The following is a 26,242-nucleotide window of genomic DNA, read 5'->3' as shown; positions in this document are numbered from 1 at the left end:
GTCAGGGTAACTGAAGCCTCATAGAAAGAGTTTGGCAATGACTTTTCTGTTTCTATTATGTGGAACCTTTGAGGATTATAGGTATTAGCTCTTCTTGGAAGTTCTGGTAGCATTCTTCACTAAAACCAATCGGCTCTGAGCTTTTTTTAAGTTGAGAGGTTTTTGATGATAACTTCTATTTCCTCTTGGCTTATAGGTGTATTTAAATTGCTCATCTGATCTTAATTTAATTCTGGTATTGGCATATGTCCAAAATATTGCCCATTTCTTTTCCATTTTCTAATTTTTAGAGTACAGGTTTTTGTAGTAAGACTTAATGATTCTCTGTATTTCCTCAGTGTGTGTTGTTATGCCCCCCTTTTCATTTCTGATTTTGTTAATTTGGATGTTTTCTCTCTGCCTTTTGCTTAGTTTGGATAAAGGTTTGTCAATCTTAATGATTTTCTCAAAGAACCTGCTGTTTGTTTCATTGATTCTTTGTATTGTTTTCTTTGTTTCTATTTTTGTTGATTTCAGACCTCAGTTTGATTTATTTCCTGCCTTCTACTCTTTCTCCACGAGTCTGCTTCCTTTTGTTTTCTAGAGCTTTCAGTTGTGCTGTAAATTTGCTAAGGTGAGCTTTCTCCATTTTCTTTATGTAGGCACTTAGTGCTAAGAACTTTCCTCTTAGCACTGCTTTCATAGTGTCCCTTAGGTTTGTATGCATTGTGCCTTTATTTTTGTTTAATTCAAGAAAGACTTTAATTTTTTTTTTAAATTTTTTCTTTGACCCAGGAATGGTACAGTAGTTGACTTTTGAGTTTTCCATGAGTTTGTAAGCATTCTGGGAGTAGTGTTTTTGTTAAAAATCTAATTTAAACCATGCTGATCTGATAAGAACAGGGGGTTACTTGAAATATTTGTATCTGTGGATGTTTGCTTTGTTACTGTGTATGTGATCAATTTTAGAGAAGGTTCCATGAGGTGCTGAGAAGAAGGTATATTCTTTTGTGTTTGGGTGGAATGTTATATAGATGTCTCTTAAGTTCATTTGATTCATTACATCTGTTAGATTTCTTATTTCTCTGTTAAATTTCTGTCTGGTTGACCTGTCCATTGGTGAGAGAGGAGTATAGAGATCCCCTACTATTAGTGTGTACGGTGTGATGTGCATTTATGTATTAGTAATGTTTCTTTTACATATGTGGGTGTTCTTGTATTAGTGGCATAGATATTCAATTGAGACTTTATCTTGATGAACTGTTCCTGTTATGAATATAAAATATCCTTCTCCAACTCTTATGCTCAATTTTAGTTTGAAATTAATTTTTTTTAGATTTCAGTCTAGCCACACACACTTGTTTCTTAGGTCCATTTGATTGGAAAATCTTTTCCCTTTACTCTGAGGTAGTCTCTGTCTTTGAGGTATAGGTGTGTTTCTTGTAAACAGCAGAAGGCTGGATCCTGTTTTTGTATCCATTCTCTTAGCCTTTGTCTTTTTATAGGTGAATTGAGCATACTGATGTTAAGTGGTACTAATGACTCTGGTTATTTTTCAGTAGTAGTGTTTGTGTGTTTCCCTTTTTTGGGTTATGCTGGTGGGGAGGTTCTCAGAGCTCTCTGTTATTGTGGATGTAGTTAGCTTCCTTGGGTTGAGGTTTTCCTCCTAGTACTTCCTGTAAAGCTGGGTTTGTGGATACATATTCTTTAACTCTGTTTATGTGATGGAATATCTTCTTTTCTCTTATGATGGTGACTGAAAGCTTTGCTGGATATAGTAGTCTGGGCTTGCATCCAAATGATCTTTTATTGTCTGCAACACATCTATCTAGGACCTTCTGGATTTCATAGTTTTCATTGAGAAGTCAGGTGTAATTCTAATAGGTTTACCTTGATATGTTTCTTGACCTTTTTCCTATGAAGCTCTTAATATTTCTTTATTCTGTGTGTTTTGTGTTTTGATTATTATATGGAGAGGGGATTTTAATTTTTTGATCCAGTCTCTTTGGTGTTCTGTAAGCTTCTTATACCTTTAGGGATATCCTTGTCTAGATTGGGAAAGTTTTTTTCTATAATTTTGTTGAATACATTTTCTATGCCTTTGAGCTGGAGTTCTTCTTCTTTTACCCCTATTATTCTTCAGTTTGATCTTTTCATGGTGTCCTGCATTTCCTAAATGTTTTATGTTAAGAATTTGTTAGATTTAATGTTTTATTTGGCCAAAGAGCCTATTTCCTCTATAGTATTTTTAGCACCTGAGATTCTTTCTTCTATCCCTTATATTCTGTTGATTATATTTGTCTATGTTGTTCCTGTTTGTTTATACAGAATTTTCATATCCAGAATTCCCTCAGTTTGTGTTTTCCTTTATTACCTCTATTTCAGTCTTCAAGTCCTTCACCTGTTTGATTGTTTTTCATAGTTTTCTTGGGTTTCTTTGAGGGATTCATTAATTTAGTCCAACTTTTTTTTGTCTTTTCTTCCAATTCTTTAAGGGAGTTTTTCACTTCCTTTTTATAGTTGTCCATCATTTTTATAAAGTTATCTTTAAAGTCAGTTTCTTCTACTTATTCTGGGTTAGGATGATGAAGTCTGTGTTCTGGTGTTACCATGTTGCCTTTTAGGTTGTTGGAGAAATTCTTGCAGTGGCACCTACCCATCTCTTCCTTCAAAATTGGCTAGCAGTACCTTGGCATCTTGGTCCAATCCTTGCTGAGGCTATTTGAGTATTTGAGATTTTTTCTTATCCTGCCCTCTTAGTTCCCCCTCAGTATTGTATCAAGCTGTGTTTCAGGGTTCAATGGAACTTACAAGCAGATAGGTGTATCAGTGTAATTAAATGCAGACAGATCATAATAATATATACAGCTTTAATGGGGAAATAGACTTATAGAACCACCGGTTCATGCAGAGAACAGGAAAACAGAAGGGGCGGCGGACACATGCTTGCCAGATTTATATGTAAACATTAGCCCGAAGTGAACACGCCCCCTATTGGTCTGGGCTTATCCCTACATCTCTCCCTTTTGACTAAATAAGACAGAACTAAACCAAATACAACTATATACAATAACAACAAATAATAAATATAACAAACAATATTGAGAACAAAACTTTTGCTAAACATTCTATCTCAAGGAATCTAAATAATGTAGATAGTAACTACAATTACATAATCTTCAACTCCATCAAAGATCTGAGAAGGGAGTTAATATTACTTAACAAACAAGAGATATCAAAAATGTGCAACAAATGACAGAGACAACTGACTACCTGGGCAATCACCCAAAGTCTCGTTTGCAATGTTGAGTCAACCAACTTTGGCTAAGGCCTAACATAACTGACACACCATTATTAAAGGCAAGAAACTTTTCAAAACTCTCTTAAACTGTCTTGGCAGGATATGACAGTCCTGTTTTATCCATTGATGCATGCTCTGTATCTCTGTCAGTGGTTGAGGTATGGGCATTTCTTTGCCCAAAGGCCAGTTCTGCCAAATAGAAAGGCTCCAGGTGGAGTGTATTTGGTGCTCAACATTCTCTCGGGAATAGAGCAGTGTTGCCAGAAGCAATTGTGTCTCACTATCACAAAACACTGAGTTAGATTAAAGGCCATTTTCTACAGCTCTTTGAAGAGGTTGAAGATTATCTATCTATACTGAGTATAATCTCTATATATCTAGAGATCCTGATTAGTCTAATTATAAATGACAAACTTAGATCACTATTTATCTATATAATTCTCAATATCTATCTAACTTAAAGACTAAGACAATAAACAACTGTGTAACAAATGAGGATAATGACCACCAAATATAAACACTGTACAAATATACATTGCAGTATGGTTAATATATATCAATACACAAACATTATATAAGTATCTTAATCAGAGGTAGAAATGTACACTGCAATATGGTAAATATAATATATATATATATATATATATATATATATAATATATGTCAATACATAAAAAATGTTTTAAACAGAGATAGAAACATGCATGCATACAATAGTCAATATAATTTAACTTTGTATCAATATACAAGAATCGATACCAGTATATTTGTCTAAAAGCAGTAACTCATAATAATAAAACTATTATCCCATCATTCCCTTTTTTTTCCAAAATGATCCCTGAGCTTATAAAATTCCTCCCCAACCTCCCAACCCCTAAATGATGTCCCTAAACCCAGGGGCAAACATTACTGGGAGAGGGGAAGTCGTCCTCTAAGATTGCTTCTAGCTAACATGGGGGTAACATTCTTCTTAGGGGCTCCTGTGAAAGCAAATGATGGTAAAATTCCCAAATTAACCTTTTACCTAAGAAAATAATAACTAGTCTATGAGCGTTTTGAGAAGGTCCGGCCAAAGTGTTGTCAAAAATGTGCACCGTTCGAAACTGTCTTGTGCAGTTGGTACTAAAAATCAGGTCTAATATTAGCGCTTAAAAAAATATTCATGATGTCATAAAAACCAGATTGTGTTGATGTTGTGGGGCCCCATCTTCATCCTGAAAACTTTAAAGATTACTGTAGGAAAATTTGTTGCTTGTTATGGGAAATTTGAACATTAACAACAAGTACATATACTGACATATAAAGAAAGACACAGATATGAGGAAAGGCAAAGAAAGTTTATCAAGTACATAATTATTCTTATTCTGTCCCATTTCATGGCTCCTGACCTGAGACAGAAACTCTGAAATATCTCTTATCAACAGGCTTGGAATTGAAGAGGGACTGAGCCATAGTCCAACTACAAAACCAGCTCTACATATTTATAAAAAATGTTTAATAAGACATATAATAAAAAGATGAATACTTACAGAAAATGTCCATCCATCAGTAATTAAATATTCAGGGTCACTTAAATTCTTTGAAGATGGGTATTTTCCAGTGAAGATAAGAAAAGAACCCTGCCCCCAACCTATCTGTATTTCTTACCATCAGTATGCTCGCCATCCTTGTGAATGAATTGTTAGTTATCTTTTCCAAGGGGCTTCTCTTCTTCAAACCGAACCTTTATTAATTATGATGGCATCCACAATTTTTCCTCACCTGTGGAGACAAGAGCAAAACCCCTTCCCCAACACAACACATCTCCTGGCTTCCATTGTGAGGTCAGCACATCCTTAAAATAAACTGGTTGATTTAATTCAATAGACTTTTCCATTATCCAATGTCTTTCTCTAGCCGTTGTTACCTTCTCATTAGCATTGAGAAAATTCAAGGTTAACAGAGCATTATGTAACCTATTTCTGGGGGTGTTTTTCACCCCTTTCTGTTTGTTCAACATAACCTTTATAGTTCTATTTGATCTTTCTATGACAGCTTGACCTGTTGGATTGTATGGTATACGTGTAACATGCTTGATATTGTAATAATCAAAAAACCGTTTCATTTTCCTAGAGACATAAGCAGGACCATTATCTGTCTTTATTTGTGTAGGTAGACCCATGATAGCCATGACTTCTAATAAATGAGTGATTACTGAATCAGCCTTTTCTGTACTTACAGCAGTTGCCCACTGAAAGCCTGAATAAGTGTCAATGGTGTGATGAACATATTTCAATTTGCCAAATTCTGCAAAGTGGAACACATCCATCTGCCAGATTTCATTCCTTTTGGTGCCCTTTGGATTAGCCCCTGCAGGTAGTGGCATGTTATAGAAAGAGCAAGTAGGACATTTCTTTACAATCTCCTTAGTTGGTTGCCATGTAATAGAAAACGCTTTCTTCAAACTTTTGCTATTGACATAGCTTTTTATCAAATTCAGAGGCTTGTAGAATACTACCAATCAATAATTGATCAATTTCTGCACTACATGTGCTAGAGGACCTGGCAGACCTCTATGGGATTGGATGTGTAATATGTACATAGGGCAAAGCCTGTTCCTGATCAAATCTTGTACCTGGAGAAACAATGAGGTTAGTTCTCTACCATCATTTATAAATTCAGCAGTTTCAATATGTAAAATAACTCTTTCAGCATATTGTGAATCAGTAACTATATTAATAGGTTCTTTAAAATCCCTTATCACCATAAGTATGGCATATTCTGGACAGAATCATGAGGACTTTGTTCCACCTTACCCAAGTCTTCTGATTTGTAACCTGCCTTCCCTGATTTATTGGCATCAGTATAGAATGTACGGGCTCCAGTTATTGGAGCACCACAGACGATTCGAGGAAGGATCCAAGAAGTTCTCTTTATGAAGTTAAGCCTCTTGATTTTTGGAAAGTTGTTATTAATGTCTCCCAAAAACTTAGCACAAGCTCTTTGCCATGGTTCATTGTCTTCCCATAATTTCTTTACTTCATCAGCAGTGAAAGGCACTATAATTTCTGCTGGGTCTATGCCTGCTAGTTGACGAAGTCTCACCTTGCCTTTTATAATTAACTCAGAGACTTTTTCCACATAAGTTTTCATGTGGTATAAAGATCCATTCCAAGATAATATCATCTCTCTGCATTAAAATTCCTCTAGGAAAAATTTTTGATGGTAGTATGACAAGAATACAATCGAGCTCTGGGTTCACCCTGTCCACATGTGCCTGTTGTAATTTTTCCTCAATCATTGTCAGTTTCTTATCTGCTTCAGCTGTTAATTCTTTGGGACTATTTCAATCTTTATCACCATCCAAGGTTTTTTATTCAAGTGAATTATTAGATCAAGTGTTATCCCAATAGCTGGTCATAGACTGGAAATATCTCCTAACAGTCTTTGAAAGTCATTAAGAGTCCATAGGCCATCTCTCCTAATTTGTGCCTTTTGTTTCTTAATTTTTTGCAAACCTGTTTTATAACCTAAATAATTAACAGAATCTCACCTCTGAATCTTTTCAGGAGCAATTTGCATTCCCCATTAGGTAAAAGTATCTTTATTTCTTCAAATAGTCTGTTCAAGGAATCCATGTTTGAATCGGATAACAAAATGTCGTCCATGTAATGATACACTATCGATTTGGGAAATTTATTACAGATTATTTTTAATGGTTGATTCACAAAATATTGGCACAGGGAGGGGCTATTTCACATACCCTGGGGGAGGACAGCCCATTGGTACCTCCTCGAAGGTTGAGAGTTGTTATAAGTAGGCACTGTGAAGGCAAATTTTTCTCTATCTTCTTTTTGTAAAGGTATAGTGAAAAAACAATCCTTTAAATCAATAACTATGAGAGGCCATCCTTTTGGTAATAAAGAGGGCAAAGGAATTCCAGATTGCAGAGGGCCCATAGGTTGAATAACCTTGTTTATAGCCCTGAGATCTGTCACCATTCTCCATTTACTTGATTTTTTCTTAACCACAAATACAGGAGAATTCTAAGGGCTGGTAGATTCTTCTATATGTCCAGCATCTAATTGCTCTTGTACCAGCTGTTCTAAAGCCTGTAACTTTTCCTCAGCTAAAGGCCATTGCTTTGTCCATATTGGTTTCTCAGTCAACCATTTTAGAGGCAAGGCTGTTGGTATCTCTAAAGGGACATCAATTGCTTGTTCTTGTACAGCCCGAATGGCCGGTTTTCTCTGTTTGTAATATCTTTTAGTATTATTTTCAGAAAATTATGCTCTAGAATTAGCAGGAATGTTAATTTGGGTATTCCATTTTTGTAATAGGTCACAACCCCATAAATTTACTGCAATATTCGCATCATGAAGAAGTTTGGAGAGAAATAACTACGTCCATATTCCCCAATATTGTTTATAAATGTTCTTTTACATTTAAAGGGGTATATATTAAAGATATGAATAATTTGCATTGGTATGGATTTGGCACTATTGATATAAATTTAAGGTCAATCTTGTTATATGTACATTTCTGCTCTTTATTAAGGTATTTTGATTTTGTATATTATTTTAAAATATAATGTATATTAGGAAATATAGATTGTTAATGAATAATCATCTAAAATAGTCAAGTTTGTAGTCATGTTAGTTAGATTTTCTAGATATATAGAGATATATTTTAGTTAGGTGGGCATTCTTCATATCTTTCAAAGACTACAGAATATGACATTTAAAATGTTTTAATAACTTAGGGCTTTTTATGACAAGGAGACACATCTGCTCCTGGTAGCACCAATCTACTTCAAGAGGAAGATGGGATTGAAGAGGCTCCTTATGGAGTTGGTTAACCATTTGGGCAAGAAACTGCTTTTTCCAGGACTGTTGCATAAGCTGAACATAAAAAACCCACAGAGAGAGGACTGCTGAACTTGCCTAAAAGTGAGATGGTCCTTCAGGGTCCCTGATTCATGAAAGAGTCTGCACGACATTTTGCAGCTTACAGGAGAAAGAGCCTAAACTGTCTTTTAATTTTCCTGCTTCATGGAGATGTCTGTGGGATACTATGGGGCTGTACGCAGAAGATGGATGCCCCAACGGTACAAAAAAACTTTGGAAGTTGTGTGGAATAATTATCTTTATTCTGTCAGACATGTTTTAAATAAATGCTGATTGGCCAGTAGCAGGAAGTATAGGTGGGACAACCAGGAAGTATAGGTGGGACAACCAGACAGGAAGTAGAGGTAGGGCAATGAGAACAGGAGAATTCTGGGAAGGAGGAAGCCTATTGCTCCCAGTCTTGCCCAGACCACTGAAGAAGCAAGATGTTACCTGCCCCACTGAAAAAAGTACCAAGCCATATGGCTAACATAGATAAGAATAATGGGCTGATATATGTTATAAGAGCTAATAAAAATCCTGAGCTAATGGGCCAATCTGTTTATAATCTTATGGTGATCTCTCTGTGATTTTCTTTGGGACTTAGCGGTTGTGGGAACTGGGCAGGACAGAAAACCCAATGAGCAGGCCCTTATGTTACAGAATGGCACTCACATAGATAACTGCATCCACAGAAAGCCTGAGAAAGCTTGTAAATGAATACAGTAAAGCATGGCTTCTTGGTAGCATCAATTTCTCTGGTCTGCTCTGCTTGCCAGAGGCAAGTACTTTCTCACTCAGCTTTAGCTCCAAATTTTTGCAGCTATTTTAAGAAGTCCTGCCACAAAACACTTAAACTGTATTGATGAAAAGCTGAATGCATGCTTTTTTGTTTTCAGCTGTAGCAGGAAAAAACCTGCACCATTTTAAAATGCTGGCTTTCTAGGACATCTTGCCAGGTAAAACTCTGACTCTTTAAGGCAGGAGATCCAACTTCAGAGACAGCATTTGTGTGTTATTTTTGGACACACTGTTGCAGCTTGCTTGCTAGAAATGACCTTGAAATGCAATAAACTTGGCTCTGAGTGGAACCTCAACCATGACCTGGAAATCTACGGAATGGGCTGGATCCAGTCATCAAAGCCACGGCTTTAATCTTACCCATATTGCTTAGTAAATTAAAGACTAATGTGGTCAGAAAAATAGACATACAGTAAAGAGAGATTCAAAGACAAAATAAAAACATCTAAATGTTTTACTGTGTGTTAAAATATACATACAGGCTAAAGATTAAAGTTCTTAAAATACAAAAGAAAGAAAGAGAATAGTTGGGTATGGTGGTACAAATCTTTAATCCCAACACTTGGGAGACAGAGGTAGACTGACCTCTGTGACTTCAATGTGTGGTAGCACACATCTTTAATGCCAATGCTGGGGAGGCAGACACAGACAGATCTCTGTGAGTTCAAGGTGTGGTAACACATACCTTTAATCCCAGAACTGGGGAGGCAGAGACAGATGGATCTCTCTGAGATCAAGGATACCCTGGTCTGCAGAGGAAGTTTCACAACAAAGATACTCAGAGAACCTGTCTCAAAAAGCCAAAAGTTAAAAATAAAAGAAATAGAGATTAAAATAAAGTCATGTAAAGATTAAAAATACATGGAGAATCTTGATACCATATGTTATTGTGCTTTCTTTGAATTGGTTGAATGCTGAGAAAGGATCAACAGCTGCTAAAAAATATTTGCTTATAAATTCTACTAAATTAATCAAAGATATGAATTTTGAAAATACCTTGACTTCAAAATTGAAGTCAAAAGGTATGTTACTTTGGAGAAAAGATTTTGCTTTTGTTTTCACAGGAAATGCGAGGCTGTGGATTCATTCTGAGTTAAAAAAAATCAGGTTTGATTAAGGAAGACCACCTGAGAAATCTCCGGTAGGAACAGATGACCCAGATATCTGAGTTCTACATCCAGAACAGATTCAATACTGCTGCCTGAGATGATCAAGACTCACAGGATACTCCAGTTAGGACTTGGTCATAATTCTAAATTTTCTTTAGGTCCTCATAAGATTATCAGCACCCCCAACCAGCTATAGGCTGGAATACTATGCCCACATCCCCCCCCCAAAAAATGGACTATGGATATTTTCCTTTGTTTAAAAAAAAAAAAGAGGGAAGTGGTGCAGGATAATTGTCTGTATTCTGCCAATTCTGTTTTAAATAAATGCTGATTGGCCAGGCAGGAAGTATAGGCAGGACAACCAGACAGGAAGTAGAGGTGGGGCAATGAGAAGAGGTGAATTCTATGAAAGAGGAAACATATTCCTCCCCATCCTGCCCAGACCACGGAAGAAGCAAGATGTGACCTACGCTGCTGTAAAAGGTACCGAGCTAAGAATAATGGTCTGATATACATTATAAGAGCTAATAAGAATCTTGAGCTAATGGGCCCATCAGTTTATAATCTTATGGAGACCTCTGTATAATTTTCTTTGTGACTTGCCAGCTGTGGGAACTGGGCAGAACAGAAACCCCAACAAGCAGACCCTAATGTTACAGAAAACATTTCAAAATCTAAATATTTCCAAAGAAAGTTAGCAATTTTACATTTTATGGATACATGATTTTTTATAATGGAAGCAAAGTGAAATTCAGAATAATTTAGGTAAACAGGATTTAGATACCCAAATAGAAGTCTTTCCTACACCTAATATCAGGTATTGTTGAGCAATCAGGAGAAATGGTAGCCTATGTTTTAATATTCAATGCAATCTGAAAATGAGAATAGTAACATACAAGGAATATAGTTTTTGGTTTTTTGTTCCTTTGCAGTAGAGTGCCTGATGGATCATTTTTGGAATATATTATGCATGAATATTAGAGGCTTTACGCAACCCTCTACAAGCCTCACAAATGAGAAATAGATATTCAGATATATTGATAAGTGCATATCTCTACAAGGACAAGGCAGATTAGTTGTCATTGCTAATATTACATATATGTCATCCCTAAAAACCAGTCTTCCAGCATACCCACTGGAAACAGAGTAACCAGGCCTTTTAGTAACATGTGAGTGATCTCTGAAACCAACCACTCCAGCATATACTGATGGAAGCCTATTATTCAGGCTGCTATTTAGGGGAAGATAAAACAGTCATTTTTTCATCCTCATACTAGCAGCATCAAAAATTGCACTGAAAGGTTGCACCTGACCAATAAAGTGACTCTCCTCTAACTTCCCATTCTTTTTTAAGTTTACCAAGCAGTGTGGAGATACTAAGGTTGATTCTCTTTTTGCTATGATAAAACATTTGACAAATTGATTTTTGGAAAGGAATGGATTTATTTGAATTATAGGTTGAAATCCAACTTTGAGGAAAGCCGGAACTGGAATTCAAGGTGAGAACACATAGACAAAACTAAAGCAGATAAAGAATACCGCTTATTTTCTATAGTGATTCTTCTTTCTTGCTAAGCTACTTTTTTATACAGCACAGGACCACACATAACCAGCTTAGGGATGACACCTCCTGTGGTGGGCCCTTATGTTACAATTAATAAAATTCCCCACAGTCATGTCCAAAATCTGGTCTGTTGGAGACAGTTCCACCATTGACATTACCAATTCATAGATGACTCTAGTTTGTGTCAGGTTGATAACAGTAAATCACACAGTTACAAGCACAAGGCCCCTCTAAGTTTTTCTGAGACTCCTGCTTTTCTTTTTGTTCAGTCTCCTTTTCTATATTCTAGGGTAGATAAAGATAACACTTCTAATTCTAAACAAGAAAAAGAAAAAAATCTCATTTTCTTTGATTCTTTTACATTAAGCGTTATTTTTTTATTTTTTTTTGCAAATTAATTGGTTTAAGTTTTATTTATACTTCACCTTCAATTTGTTGACATGCTCATAACAACTTCTATCTAATGAGAAGATAATGGGTAATAATTAATGTTTTAATATTTGGTTGCACCAAGCCTGTCAATAAGGAACATAATAAGAACAAACCTCACAGACAATATATCTGTCTACTAATGTTCATTTTCAGTCTTTCAACTTTTCTTGAAATAATACATATTTCTTTCTTTGTAGCTTAACATTCTCTGTTTACTACCAATTCAACTTGTTATATTTCTGCCTTTATAATTTGTGCTATTACTTTGTTATGTGTGGTTTTAGGAAAAGGAATGTCAGTTCAATGCAATAAAATAATTAATGCATGAATAAATAATGGAAAAAAATGAGGTTATAAACACTGATACTTGTACACAAATGTCAATAGTACCGAACAATGGAAAGATTACAGCTGTTCAGATACACATTAATTTAAATCAGTAAAGTTTATAATTGAAGAATAATTACATTTTGAATGATTACAAGTTTGGTTTCCTGTTAACTTAAGGAATATTTCAAGATCCTCAATTATTTTTCAGTTCTTGAGATGAGTACTGACAAAAGCGCCATGATAAATGAACCATCAACATATAGAACCTTTAATCCAATTCTGGAATCATTGAATAATTAAGTGTACAGGCAAATATTTAGTCATTAACCTTAACCCAATAAGTAATTAAATGAATATTTATGTGAACTTTGTGTCTATCTCTGCACTTATTAATTTAGAAGCTAAAATTCATGATATATTTGAATGAAAATGTCTTTATAAAATCCATCATTCTGTTTAATGTAATTTTTCAAAATATTGTTTAAATCTATTTTATCAAAAGGATCTTGATAAGGCTGGAGAAATATCTCAGTGAATAAAGTGCTTGCAATGAAAGCTGGAAGACTTCAGCTCAGATTCTATGGAATCCACACAAAAACAGAAAAAGTTGAGTGGTCATAAATGTTCACCTTTAATCCTAGCACTTGCAAAAAGAGACTATGGATCCCTGAACAACTGTTTAGCTAGATGAGAGGAACTTATGAGTCCCATGTTAAGCTAGAGGTCGATTCAAAAAATAAAGTGAAAAGTGATTGAATAAGACACTCTGTGTCAATTTCTCACACCCATATATTTATACACATGCACAATCAAACACATCACAGACTCATAAGGAAGTAAAAATTTAAAAACATATTGACATTATCTTTTGATTACACTTTAGGGATGAGAAAATGAATAAGCAAAGTTTTTTTTTTGGGGGGGGGCGGTGTTTCAAGGCAGGGTTTCTCTGTAGCTTTGGTGCCTGTCCCGGAACTAGCTCTTGCAGATCAGGCTGGCCTCAAATTCCAAGAGATCCACCTTCCTCTGCCTCCCGAGTGCTGGGATTAAAGGTATGCGCCACCACCGCCCGGCATAAACAAAGTTTTTAATTTTGGCTTTACTTGATTGCATATATTTTGATATAATCATCTTAACATAATTGATATCTATTTTCCTGTTGATGGTGGATAAGCCATTCGTAAACGTGTATATTATTTGTAGTATATCTCTACATGCTTGTGTATTTTAATATGCCTATATGTTTATGCATGAAGAATAAAATACATATACACACATTATCCTATTCTGAAAAATACAGCAAAACTTATCACATAGAATGCAGCTGTAAATTTTAGATGAAACAAACATGGACATTTCTAGAAAGCAAAGAGTAGGAACTTTTAATAAAGACCATTATATGTAGTATCTTCCAAATTTTGGTAGTTTACCACTGTTTTCCATGTACAATAACATGGTGTGCATTAAATATTTGAAAAATACTTTTTAAAGTCAGGAGTCAGGGAAGGTTGTTGGTATTCCAATTTCTTTCCCATTTTAGTCTGAATAAAACCTACAGTACTGTGCTATCCACATTCAAGGTAAATATTCTCTCTTCCAATTATATGTCTCCTGAAAAACTCAGAAACATCAACACTAATTCCAAAATGTTCCATATCTTGTATCTGAGACTGATGACATAAATGGAGTTATAATAGTTTTAAGATCTTACTTGTAGATTCACCCCCTGTGATACAAGTACCTTGTAATTCTAATACCCTCTTTTTCCACAGCTGAGGATTCTGGTTGTTCCAGTGCCATTTTATCTTCTAGAGTCTTCCATTTCAGACTTCACAGCTGAATGATTGAAAACACTACCATTGTACTTGATTTGAACCCTTTACAGTATTATCAACTCTGCCTTTTAATAACAATATACAACTGGCATCTTCTTATTAACAATTATTAACAATTACAGCTGCCAGGACTTACTTAAACTTGCACTGGAAGCTAGCCCCTCCTCCCAAGAGAACACCAATGATGAGAAATCATGTAAAGTGCCAATATGTTAGCTATGCCACTCATACACTATTAAGCCATGGGAAAAAAGATACTTTGGAAATAGATCTCAAAACATTTCAGATCAAGTAATTCTATGTCCAGCTGATTTTGTTCTGCAGTCCAATCAGAGCTTAGGAGGTGAAAAACCACCATAAATGTCCTCCCAAATTCCTAATTCAGAAATATAAGATATAATAGACAATAGTCTATGTTTTAATCTTTATATTTTACATGTAGTAGACTTTGTTCAGGAGTGTGAATGGCTATGGTACATTATTGGTGAGAAAGTACTGAGATAATAAAGAATAACAAATTTTGAAATATACTGACAGCATTAAAATATTGTGTTTACAATGAATAAAAATTACAGGGTTAGAAGATAGAGGACAGAAGAACATGATTAAATGGAGTTTTCACTAGTGCTAAATATGAAAACTGAAGAGATAATGATTATTTATAAGAATTGATTAAAATTTGGAACAGACCAACAGTTTATATGAGTCAAGTTGGCAAAGAAAATTAGAAGCCAATATGTTTGAAGGTTTGTCATGTATGTAGTTGAGTCATTCCTGGTCATTCCTGAAGTGATGCACTTATTAAGATTTTATTTGTTGTTTGCTTTGTGTGTATGTGTGTTTGTACTGAATTGCTTATTTTAAAGTAATCAACACTGTCAAAGTCAATTACAAGGGAATTTAAAAATGGTAATTTATTTTGGGATGGTGATTTATTTATGTAATATTAATATAGCATTGGAATATAAACATGGCATGATTTTTTAACAATGATTGTATTGTAGATATTGCTAAAATGTATAATATTTACCTTATATAGTTCTTTAAATTCTGAGGTTGTAGTTTTACAGCTTAAAATAACATTCAATTTTAGGTGTTCAACTTTGTCTTATGTCTTTGGAAAGCCAACTAAGGCTTCTGAGTGATGATCCGAGTTAAAAAAAAATGTTAATATTGATACTGTCAAAACAAAGGCTATAGATCCATAATATCAAAAATATATTGCAGTGACCTATATATAGGCTTGGTTTTAGTATAAATTGTAAACTATAGTAGCAAAGTGTGGGAGATGCAATGGAATGTTCAAGCCATGCTGAAGCAATGCATTCTATGGTGCTCACTTCAAAACATTTGACATAAGGAAATAAATTACAACATAAGCTTTGGGACTACAGCTACACAGTAGGAGTTTTTAGAATAACATATATTATTGGTATTAGCTAGCAGGATTTATTTATCATCTAAGAAATCAATGAAAAATAAGAACCAAACATAAATTTGAAACATTTTCTTTAAATTTTCAACTAGATATTCAATTGACAGAAACACAGATTTGGAGAGATATTTCAATATTGATGCCAACAGTGGAGTTATCACTACTGCAAAATTATTGGATCGAGAGACAAATGCTGTTCATAACATTACAGTCCTTGCAATGGAGAACCGTAAGTTGAAAGGTTTAAAATGACATCAAGAGGGAAGGGATAGGCAGGTAGTGGAGCAGAGAAAAATGTAAAGCTTAAAAAAATCAATAAAATGACTTTAGGAAGAATCAAGATAAAAGTAGAGAATGGGTTCTGAGGAGATGAGGTGAGTTTAAGCTGTTGCTTGTTTAAGTTAAACAAACTCAAGAAATTCCAAAATCAGTAAGCTGCAAAATACATATAGATTTATTGATTTCTTGTGATGATTTTTACATAGCTAATTCAAAACATAGAAATGTAAAAGCTCATGGGTTTAAATTGCTCTCTGAAGCTTTTTTTAAATGTTTACATCCTTGATATTACTGCCTTTATCATGCTGTCAGGTTAGTTAATCTCTACCCAATACACATTGATAGGAATGTTCTAATAACTAATTTTAGTATATGAATGAAATAATTTAGAAGAAAATATATCTATATTACTAAAATGTATAATCAAAGAAAATATATGTGTATGTAATTTGTTAATACTAACATAAATATGAACTATGGCATCATTGAGTTAAATTTCATGATTCACTATTCCTCATTCAGCAGTTTTCTTATCAGGAACTTGATAGATGCATACAAATATATGTGTATATTAAAACATACACTTTATGAGTTTTTATATAAACATAATTATGTATATATCCATATATTTATATAGAATACATAAATATAGACACCTCACAATTTTGCATTATATAAAACCACATAAGATGTGTTTAAATGTATAAATATATAAGTTAATGAGTCTGTAAAGGTCAGATTATATGTGGTATTACAAATAGGATTTTTATTTTAGATTATACTTTGAAAAAGAAAATTTTCATTTTTTGCTTGTGTTTCATGTTTCTTGAATAAAATATCAAAAGTATGATGAGAATTTTATCAAAATTAATTAGAATTTTTTTTATTGAGCAGAGAATCCATCTCAGGTTGGCAGAGGATATGTGGCCATCACTATACTGGACATTAATGACAATGCCCCCGAGTTTGCCATGGACTATGAAACCACTGTCTGTGAAAATGCTCAGCCTGGGCAGGTAAGAGGTTTGAATCAACTTCCTTTTTGTTTGGAGTTTCTTTAAAAGCATTCCCTAGTCATATCTTTGAAGTGCCCCAGAACTTTAATGTGTACCATGAACTAATATTAAAAGAACTTTCAAATTCTGTTTTAATATGGTTTTGAAAATTCCTCAGTTATCCTGAGAAAAGAAAATATTGTAAAAATTAACCCGGTTGTGTGTTTAAAAGCTTGGATTCCTTTAAGAAGAAATAAAACTTATTAAGTTTGATTGAGCTGTTTCCACTTTGTTACATAGCACAGCTATGAAAGAACCTTGACTAAGAACGAAATTCAGTTCAAAGTGGCTTTGGTTTGTCTACCATATTGCGCAGAGTCTTGTGATATTTACTTGGATATATAACAGTTGTAGCAGCTTTTTATGAGGTTCACAATAGTAAGTTCGAACATGCACTATGAAAAGGATATGATTTGTTTTCCAGAGCCTATTTTAAATTGAGTGTAATTTTGTACACCTGATCTACTGACTAACCTCACTGAATGGAATCACATTACAATGAGGTGTAAAAATTTTAATGTCCTGCTGTAGAACTTTCATCAGAGTGCAGCAGTACGTCTTTTTCTATTATATTCTCTCTACCTAGGTTATCCAGAAAATCAGTGCTGTAGACAAAGATGAGCCATCTGATGGGCATCACTTTTACTTCAGCTTAACAACAGATACAACAAATAACCACAACTTTTCTTTGAAAGATAACAAAGGTAAGGCAAGATGTGTCATTGCAAGCATTTGCTTCTAAACAAGTCTCATTTCCTCCTTAAAGATGCTTATAATGGAAAAAAGCAACAAAGATACGGATTAAAAGGCAATGAGTTTCTTGAAAAATTTCTATCCAGGTGTTTGCTGTTATGGAGGAGAAGCTTCTATTTAAATCAATATAGACATGAAGCCAAATGCAAAATTTAGGTATATTTCTCTTGTCTGTACCCTGTATAATTCCCTCCCATTTATATACCAAGCTCTTTATTTACATGATGTCATACATTGAAGGCCTGCTAAGATTCTTAGTAAGGACTGAATTTGTTGACACAACACAACTTGAGGGAATATTAATAATTATTATAAAATAATTAAAATTATTATAAAATAATGATAATTATAATTTCAATGTAAATCATCATTCTCATAATATTCTCAATAACACCATCAGTTATTATATTTTAATTTGAAAATTAATATTATACATGAAAAATCTAATAATAATAATTATTCAACAAAGATTAACAATGAATAATAATAGAATAATACTCCCTCTTCTGTAAAATTGAATTTCCTTTAATTTGCTTTAAAGATAGTTCCTCCCATGAAGTCATAAGTGTTATTGAAGGGACACTTTACAAGTACCAGTAAGCAGATTCCAGTTTTGCTTAAAATATATTACTAACTATAAGACCTTTTTAATAAACATGAGAATTTACTCTTACAGATTATACTGGTTTTCATATGAATCAGGTTTTAGTTTTAAAATAGAGTCAATATGACTTAAAAGAACAGACAAGCTTTCCATTGAAATTTAGGAGGTCTTTTCTTGAGGCTCCAATTTTAATGCAAAAACTGTGATCTTGGCCAGGAAAATTCAATCTGAAGGTAACACTTTTTTTTTCCTGATCCCATTTTCAACCTAATAAGAACACTATGCTGTCCCTTTAGTAATATAAAAGAAGAGCATTCTCTGGGTGGGTAATCCCAAACTCTCTGATTAATCATTGTTGGAAATGTTCACTCTCAGTTCTTGGAGTCATCTTGTACAGATGCAGAATAGGGAATATATGACCTTCACAAGAACATGGTAAATATGTCTGTCATGAGCCACAGTACAATAGCATCAATATTTCTATACAGAGTGCACAAGAAAAAAACTGTATTAATGGGGTAGCCATACTGTCACACAGATGGAAATATCATCATGGCATTATTTTTCACATGCTCAGTATTTGGCTTGTGATTCTAAATTCAGTGTCTGGGTGTCTGTGTGTGTCTCCATGTGTGTGTTATTGTTTCTGTGTATATGCTTCTGTGTCTGTGTTTCAATGATTTTTATATCTGTCATGCTAGACTACTTGTAAACAACTGTATGACTCTTTTCTCTAACTTTATAATGATGTTTAATATCAACATTGGCTTGAATGAATTCATCAATATGTAGATTTTTTTAATTTTATTGCTTTGTAAATAATGCCCTTTAAATTTTTCACTTCCTCCCCTCTTCCCTTTTCCCTCCGGCTGCTCTCTCACTCACCCTCCTCCCTCCTCCTCCTCCTCCTCCTCCTAAGAAAGGGTAGGGTACCTTGTGCTTTGGGAAGTCCAAGGCCCTCTCCGCTCCATCAAGGCTTAGGAAGGTGTGCATCCAAACAGACTAGGATCCCAAAAAGCCAGTACACGCAGTAGAAACAAATCCCAGTGGCTTCTCACTCAGTCCCCATTGACAACCACATTCAGAGAGTCCAGTTTGATAACATACTCATTCAACCCCAGTCCAGCTGGCTTTGGAGAGCTCCAAATAGTTCAGGAACACTGTCTTAATGAATGGACCAACCCCTCACGTACCTGACTTCGTTGATCATCTTCTCCCTCCTTCTACTCTTCAACTGGACCTTGGGAGTTCAGTCCAGTGCTCCTATGTGGGTCTCTCACTCTATCTCACATCCATCGCCAAAGGTTCTATAGTGATACTTGAGATATTCAACAGTGTGACTAAGGGGCAAGGCCAGTTCAGGCACCCTTTGCTCTACTGCCCAAGGACCTAGCAGGAGACATCCCTGCGGGCACCTGGGATCCCCTCTACAGCCAAGTCTCTTGCCAACCCTAAAATGGCTCCCTTAATTAAAATATCTTCTTCCCTGCTCCCATATCCGTCCTTCCTCCATCTCAACTATCCAACTCCGCCAAACTCTCTCCCACACTTCCCTTATCCCTTTTGTCTCCCCCACTCCCCTTTCCCCCACCACACCCCCACCTCCACCCCTATGCTTCCAACTTTTGCCCAGTAATCTTGTATGGTTCCAATTTCCAGGAGGATCTCTATATGTTTTTCTTTGGGTTCACCTTATTATTTAGTTTCTCTATGATAGCAAACTATAGGCTCAATGTTCTTTGCTTATAGCTAGAGTCCACTAATGAGTGAGTACATTCCATATTCATCTTTTTGGGTCTGAGTTATGTCACTGAGAATAGTGTTTTCTCTTTCCATCCATTTGCATGCAAAATTAAAGATGTCATTGTTTTTTTACTGCTAAGTAGTACACTAATGTGTATATGTTCCACACTTTCTTTATTCATTTTTCCATTGAGGGGCATCTAGGTTGTTTCCAGGCTCTGTCTATTACAAATAGTGCTGCTATAAACATAGTTGAACAATTGCTTTTATAGTATGATTGGGCATCCTTTGGGTATATTCTCAAGAGTGGTATTGCTGGATCTTGAGGTAGGTTGACTCACAATTTCCTGAGAAACCAACACAATGATTTCCAAAGTGGTTACATAAGTTGCATTCCACCAGAAAAGGATGAGAGTTCCCCGTAGTCCACATCCTCTCCAGCATAGGTTATCATTGGTGTTTTGGATTTTAGCCATTCTGACAGGTGTAAGATGGTATCTCAAAGTTGTTTTGATTTGCATTTCCCTGATTGCTAAGGAGGTTGAGCATGACCTTAAGTGTCTTTTGGCCATTTGAACTTCTTCTGTTGAGAATTCTCTATTCAGTTCGGTGCCCCATTTTTTAATTGGGTTAATTAGCATTTTAAAGTCTAGTTTCTTGAGTTCTTTATATATTTTGGAGATCAGACCTTTGTCTGTTGCAGGGTTGGTGAAGATCTTCTCCCATTTAGTAGGTTGCTGTTTATCTTAATGATGGTGTCCTTTGCCTTACAGAAACTTCTCAGTTTCAGGAGGTCCCATTTATTCATTGCTGCTCTTATTGTCTGTGCTATTGGGGTTATACATAGGAGGTGGTCTCCTGTGCACTTGTGTTGCAGTCTACTTCCCACTTTTTCTTCTAACAGGTTCAGCGTGGTAGGATTTATATGGAGGTCTTTAATCTATTTGGATTTGAGTTTTGTGCATGGTGAAATATGGATCTATTTTCATTCTTCTACATGTGGACATCCAGTCATTCCAGCACCATTTGTTAACGATGCTTTCTTTCTTCCATTGTATAATTTTAACTCCTTTGTCGAAAATCAGCTGTTCATAGGATTGTGGATTAATATCCAGGTCTTCAATTAGATTCCATTGGTCAAAGTCTCTGTTTTTATGCTAATACCAAGCTGTTTTCAGTACTGTAGCTCTGTAATAGAGTTTGAAGTCAGGGATGATAATGCATCCAAAAATAACTTTATTGTATATAATTGTTTTGGCTATCCTGGTTTTTTTTTTTGGTTTTTTTTTTCATATACACTTGTTATTGTTCTCTCAAGGTCTGTGAACAATTTTGTTGGGATTTCGGTGGGGATTGCATTGAATCTATCGATTGTCTTTGGTAGAATTGCCAGTTTTACCATGTTGATCCTTCCAATTCAAGAGCATAGGAGATAGTTCCATTTTCTTGCATCCTCTTCAATTTCTTTCTTCAAAACCTTAAAGTTCTTCTCCAATAGATCTTTCACTTCCTTTGTTAGTGTTAGCCCAAGATACTTTATACTATTTTTGGCTATCATGAAAGGTGATGCTTCTCTGATTTCCCTCTCTGCTTATTATCCTTTGAATATAGGAGGGCTACTGAGTTTTTGGAGTTGATCTTGTATCCTGCCACATCACTGAAGGTATTTATCAGCTGTAGGAGTTCTTTGGAAGAGTTTTAGGGTCACTTCTATACACTATCATATTATCTGCAAATAACAAAAGTTTGACTTGTTCCTTTTCAATTTGAATCACCTTGAAATTCTTATATTGTCTTACTGCTATTGCTAGAACTTAAGGACCTATATTGAAGAGATATGGAGAGAGTAGACAGTCCTGTCTTGTTCCTGATTTTAGTGGAATGGCTTTGCGTTTCTTTCCATTAAATTTAATGTTAGTTGTTGGCTTGCTGTATATGTTTTTATTATATTTAGGTATTATCCTTGTATCTTTAATCTCTCCAAGACCTTTATCATAAAGGGGTGTTGATTTTTGTCAAATGCTTTTTCAGCATCTAATAAATTGATCATGTGATATTTTTCTTTGAGTTTGCTTTTATGATGGGTTACATTGATAGATTTTTGTATGATGAACCAGCCCTGCCTCTCTGGGATGAAACCTACTTGATCACAATGGATAATTTTTTGATGTGTTGTTGGATTTGGTTTGCCAGTATTTTATTGAGAATTTTTGCGTCAATGTTCATTAGTGAGATTGGTCTGTAATTCTCTTTCTTTGTTGAGTCTCTGTGTGCTTTTTCTGTCAGTGTGACTGTAGCTTCATAAAAAGAGTTTGTTAATGACTCTTCTGTTTCTATTATGTGAAGCATATTAGGGAGTATAGGTATTATCTCTTCTTTGAAGTTCTGGTAGCATTCTGCATTAAACTACCTGGTCCTGGGCTTTTCTTGGTAGGGAGGTTTTTGATGACAACTTCCTTTTTCTTGCAACTTATAGGTCTATTTAAATTGTTCACCTGGTCTTGATTTAATTTTGGTATATGGTGCTTATTTTTGAAAAATGTCCATTTCTTTTACATTTTCTAATTTTGTGGCACACATTCTTTTGTAGTAAGACCTAATGATTCTCTGAATTTCCTCAGTGTCTGGTGTTATATCCCCCTTTTCATTTCTGATCTTTTTAATGTACATGTTCTCTCTCTCTGCCTTTTGATTAGTTTGGATAGGAATTTGTCAATCTTGCTAATTTTCTCAAAGAACCAGCTCTTTTTTTCATTGATTTTTTAGACTGTTTTCTGCATTTCTATTTTGTTGATTTCAGCCATCAGTTTGATTATTTCCGGTCTTCTATTCCTTCTGGGTGAGTCTGCTTCTTTTTTTTTTCTAGAGCTTTCATGTGTGCTGTTTAGTCTCTAATGTGAGATTTCTCTTTTTTTTTTCTTTTTTAATGTGGGCACATAGTGATATGAACTTTCCTTTTAGCACTGCTTTCATAGTGTCCCATAGATTTGTGTATGTTGTGTCTTTATTTTCATTTAATTTAAGAAAGACTTTAATTTCTTTACTTATTTCTTTTTGGACCCAGGGGTAGTTCATTAGTTGACTATTAAGTTTCCATGAGTTTGTAGTCTTTCTGGGTGTAAAATTGTTAAATTCTAACTTTATTCCATGATGATCCAATAAGACGCAGGTGGTTACTAAATTTTTTTTTGTATCTCTGGTTGTTTACTTTGTTACTGAGTATGTGGTCAATTTTCAAGAAGGTTCCATGAGATGTTTAGAAGAAGGTATATTCTTTTGTCTTTGGGTGGAATGTTCTATAGATGTCTCTTATGTCCATTTGACTCATTACATCTCTTATTTCTCTGTGAAGTTTCTGTCTGGTTGACATGTCCATTGCTGAGATAGGAGTATTGAAATCTCCTACTATTAGTGTGTGAGGTCTGATGTGTGCTTTGAGTTCTAGTAATGTTTCTTTTATATATGTGGGTGCTTTATATTAGGGGCATTTTATTTAGGGTTGAGACTTCATCCTGGTGAATTGTTCCTGTTATAAGTATAAAGTCTCTTCTGACTGATTTTAGTTTGAAATCAATTTTGTTGGATATTAGTATAGCCACACCAGCTTGTTTCTTAGGTCCATTTGATTGAAAAACCTTTTCCCAATCCTTTACTCTGAGGTAATGTCTGTCTTTGAGGTTAAGGTGTGTTTCTTGTAAACAGCAGAATGTTGGATCTTGTTTTAATATCTATTCTCTTAGCCTGTGTCTTTTTATAGGTGAATTGGGTCCATTGATATTAAGTGATATTAATGACCAGTGGTTGTTAACTGCTGCTATTTTTTTTTTGGTGGCAGTGTTTGTGCATTTCCCTTCTTTGAGTTGTGCTGTTGGAGGGTTGTCATATGTCTGTGTTATTATGAGTGTTGTTGTCTTCCTTAGTTTGTGGTTTTCTTTTTAGTACTTTCTGTAAGGTTGGGTTTGTGGCTGTATATTGTTTAAATCTGTTTTTGTCCTGGAATATCTTGTTTTCTCTATCGACGGTGAATGCAAGCTTTGCTGTGTAGAGTAGTCTGGGCTTGCATCCAAGGTCTCTTAGTGTCTGTAGCACATCTATCCAAGCCCTTATGGATTTCATGGTTTCCATAGAGAAGTCAGGTGTAATTCTGATAGGGATCCCTTTATATGTTACTTGACCTTTTTCCCTTAGAGCTCTTAATATTCTTTCTTTATTCTGTATGTTTTTTGTTTTGATTATTACATGGTGAGGGATTTTTTTTTTGATCCAGTCTATTTGGTGTTCTGTGTGCTTCTTGTACCTTCATAGGAATATCCTTCTTTAAGTTGGGAAAGTTTTCTTCTATAAAATGTTGGATATATTTTCTGGGCCTTTGAGCTGTACTTCTTCTGCTGCTTTTACCCTATTATTCTTAGAATTTTTCTTTTCATGATGTCCCAAATTTCCTGGATGTTTTGTGTTAAGAAGTTGTTGAATTTGCTGTTTACTTTGATCGATGTGTCTATTTCCTCTATAGTATCTTCAGCACCTGAGATTCTTTCTTCTATCTCTTGTATTCTGTTGGTTATATGTGTCTCTGTAGTTCCTGTTCATTTACCCACATTTTCCATATCATCCCTTTTTTGGTTTGTGTCTTCTTTATTACCTCCATTTTGGTCTTCAAGTCTTGAATTGTTTCCTTTACCTGTTTGTTCTCTTTTGCTTGGCTTCTTGGCTATCTTTGAGGGATTTATTAATTTCTTCTAACTTTTGGTTCATCTTCTCTTCCATTTCTTTAAGTGAGTTTTTCACTTCCTGTTCAAGGGTCTCCATATTTTTTATAATGTTACATTTAAAGTTTATTTCTTCTACTTATTCTATGTTAAGGTGTTCAAGTCTTTCTGTTGTGTGTTCACTGGATTCTGGTGTTATCATGTTGCTTTTCAGGTTGTTGGAGGAATTCTTGCATTGGTGCCTGCCTGTCCCTTCCTTCAAATGTGGCCAGAAGAATCTTGGCATTTTTGTTCAATCTTTGCTGTGACTGACTGTGTACTTAGAGGTTTTTCTTGGTCTGCCCTTTCTTATGTCTCCTCAGCACTGGAGCTGGCTCTCAGATCCCCTCTGCCCTGAAGCAGGCTGGGGTGGTGGATCTAAGAACCCTGCAGATGGAAAGGAGTGCTTGGGGGCAAGATGGGATGGGGTAAATAGAGAAAGCCAGTAGCAGGGGAGATGCCCAGCTGAACGGCCAAGAACCTCACAGACAAAAGGGCAGGCTTGGAGGGGGCAGGATTGTGCCCCAGCCACAGGAGCACTTACCACTGGCTCCTCAGACCCTCAGCACTGAAGCAGGCTGAGTTGAGGGATCTCTAGGACCTCGCAGATGCAAAGAGGTGCTTGGGGGCAAGATGAAATGGGGTAGAGAAAGCCAGTAGCCAGGGAGATGCCCTGCTGAATGACCAGAAACATTTAGGGAATTGGAGGGGGCCTGTATTGTTTCCGGGGCATCCGGCCAGCCAGGCGAGCACACACTTTCCAGAATGGATAGATCTCTTTATTACAGGCACAGGGTCTCTTGCTGACCAAGGATCTCACAAAAGGGCGGGTCCACTGGATGGATCTCAGTACAGGTGCAGCTCAACATGTGTATTATTAACTGAACAGAAACAAAAACAATATTCCCCAAAATGTTCATGTTTAATTAATTAACTAATGAAATTTACAAATTCATTGTATTATTAAATGTAAAACAGTAAGATTTTGGTTACCATCTCAAAATATGCATATGTGAAAATAGATAAAATACAAACTGATCCTTTTTTATTTTATCTAATCTAAAATTATGGTTAGCTTTTTGTTACAGTTGAATATGAAATTATTACTTTGTGCTTCTTAACATGCAATTGATGTTAGCTTGTTATTTTTCATTTGTAAAACTACATGAAGTAGAATCAAAACCCTGTGTCCTTATCATTGGCTTCTCAGTCTGCCCTCATTGTCAGCCACATTCAGAGAGTCTGGTTTGATCACATACTCATTCAGTCCCAGTCCACCTGGCCTTGGTGAGCTCCCATTGGAACAGTCACATCGTCTCAATGGTGTCTGGTAACCTGTCCATTGGTGAGAGAAGACTGTTGAAATCTCGTACTATTAGAGAGTGGGGTTTTATGTATGCTTTGAGTTC

The 26,242-nt window shown here is 35.3% G+C and overlaps 1 protein-coding gene across 3 annotated transcripts in view; it reads left to right on the top strand.

Annotated features, from left to right (window-relative positions):
* Cdh7 (cadherin 7) overlaps nt 1-26,242 on the top strand; it is a 188,287-nt gene that overhangs the window by 124,520 nt on the left and 37,525 nt on the right. For 2 of the 3 annotated variants that reach the window (XM_075987617.1, XM_075987619.1), the window contains exons 8-10: nt 15,744-15,880; nt 16,825-16,946; nt 17,572-17,689. In XM_075987617.1, coding sequence (XP_075843732.1) covers nt 15,744-15,880; nt 16,825-16,946; nt 17,572-17,689 — 377 coding nt within the window. The remainder of the gene's footprint in view (nt 1-15,743; nt 15,881-16,824; nt 16,947-17,571; nt 17,690-26,242) is intronic. The other variant, XM_075987620.1, reaches the window with a different exon arrangement.

Source organism: Microtus pennsylvanicus, chromosome 10, assembly GCF_037038515.1.
Source record: "Microtus pennsylvanicus isolate mMicPen1 chromosome 10, mMicPen1.hap1, whole genome shotgun sequence".
Classification (NCBI taxonomy): Eukaryota; Metazoa; Chordata; class Mammalia; order Rodentia; family Cricetidae; genus Microtus; species Microtus pennsylvanicus.
Note: the sequence above shows the minus strand (reverse complement) of the source record. Positions and strands in the feature narration are given on the sequence as shown.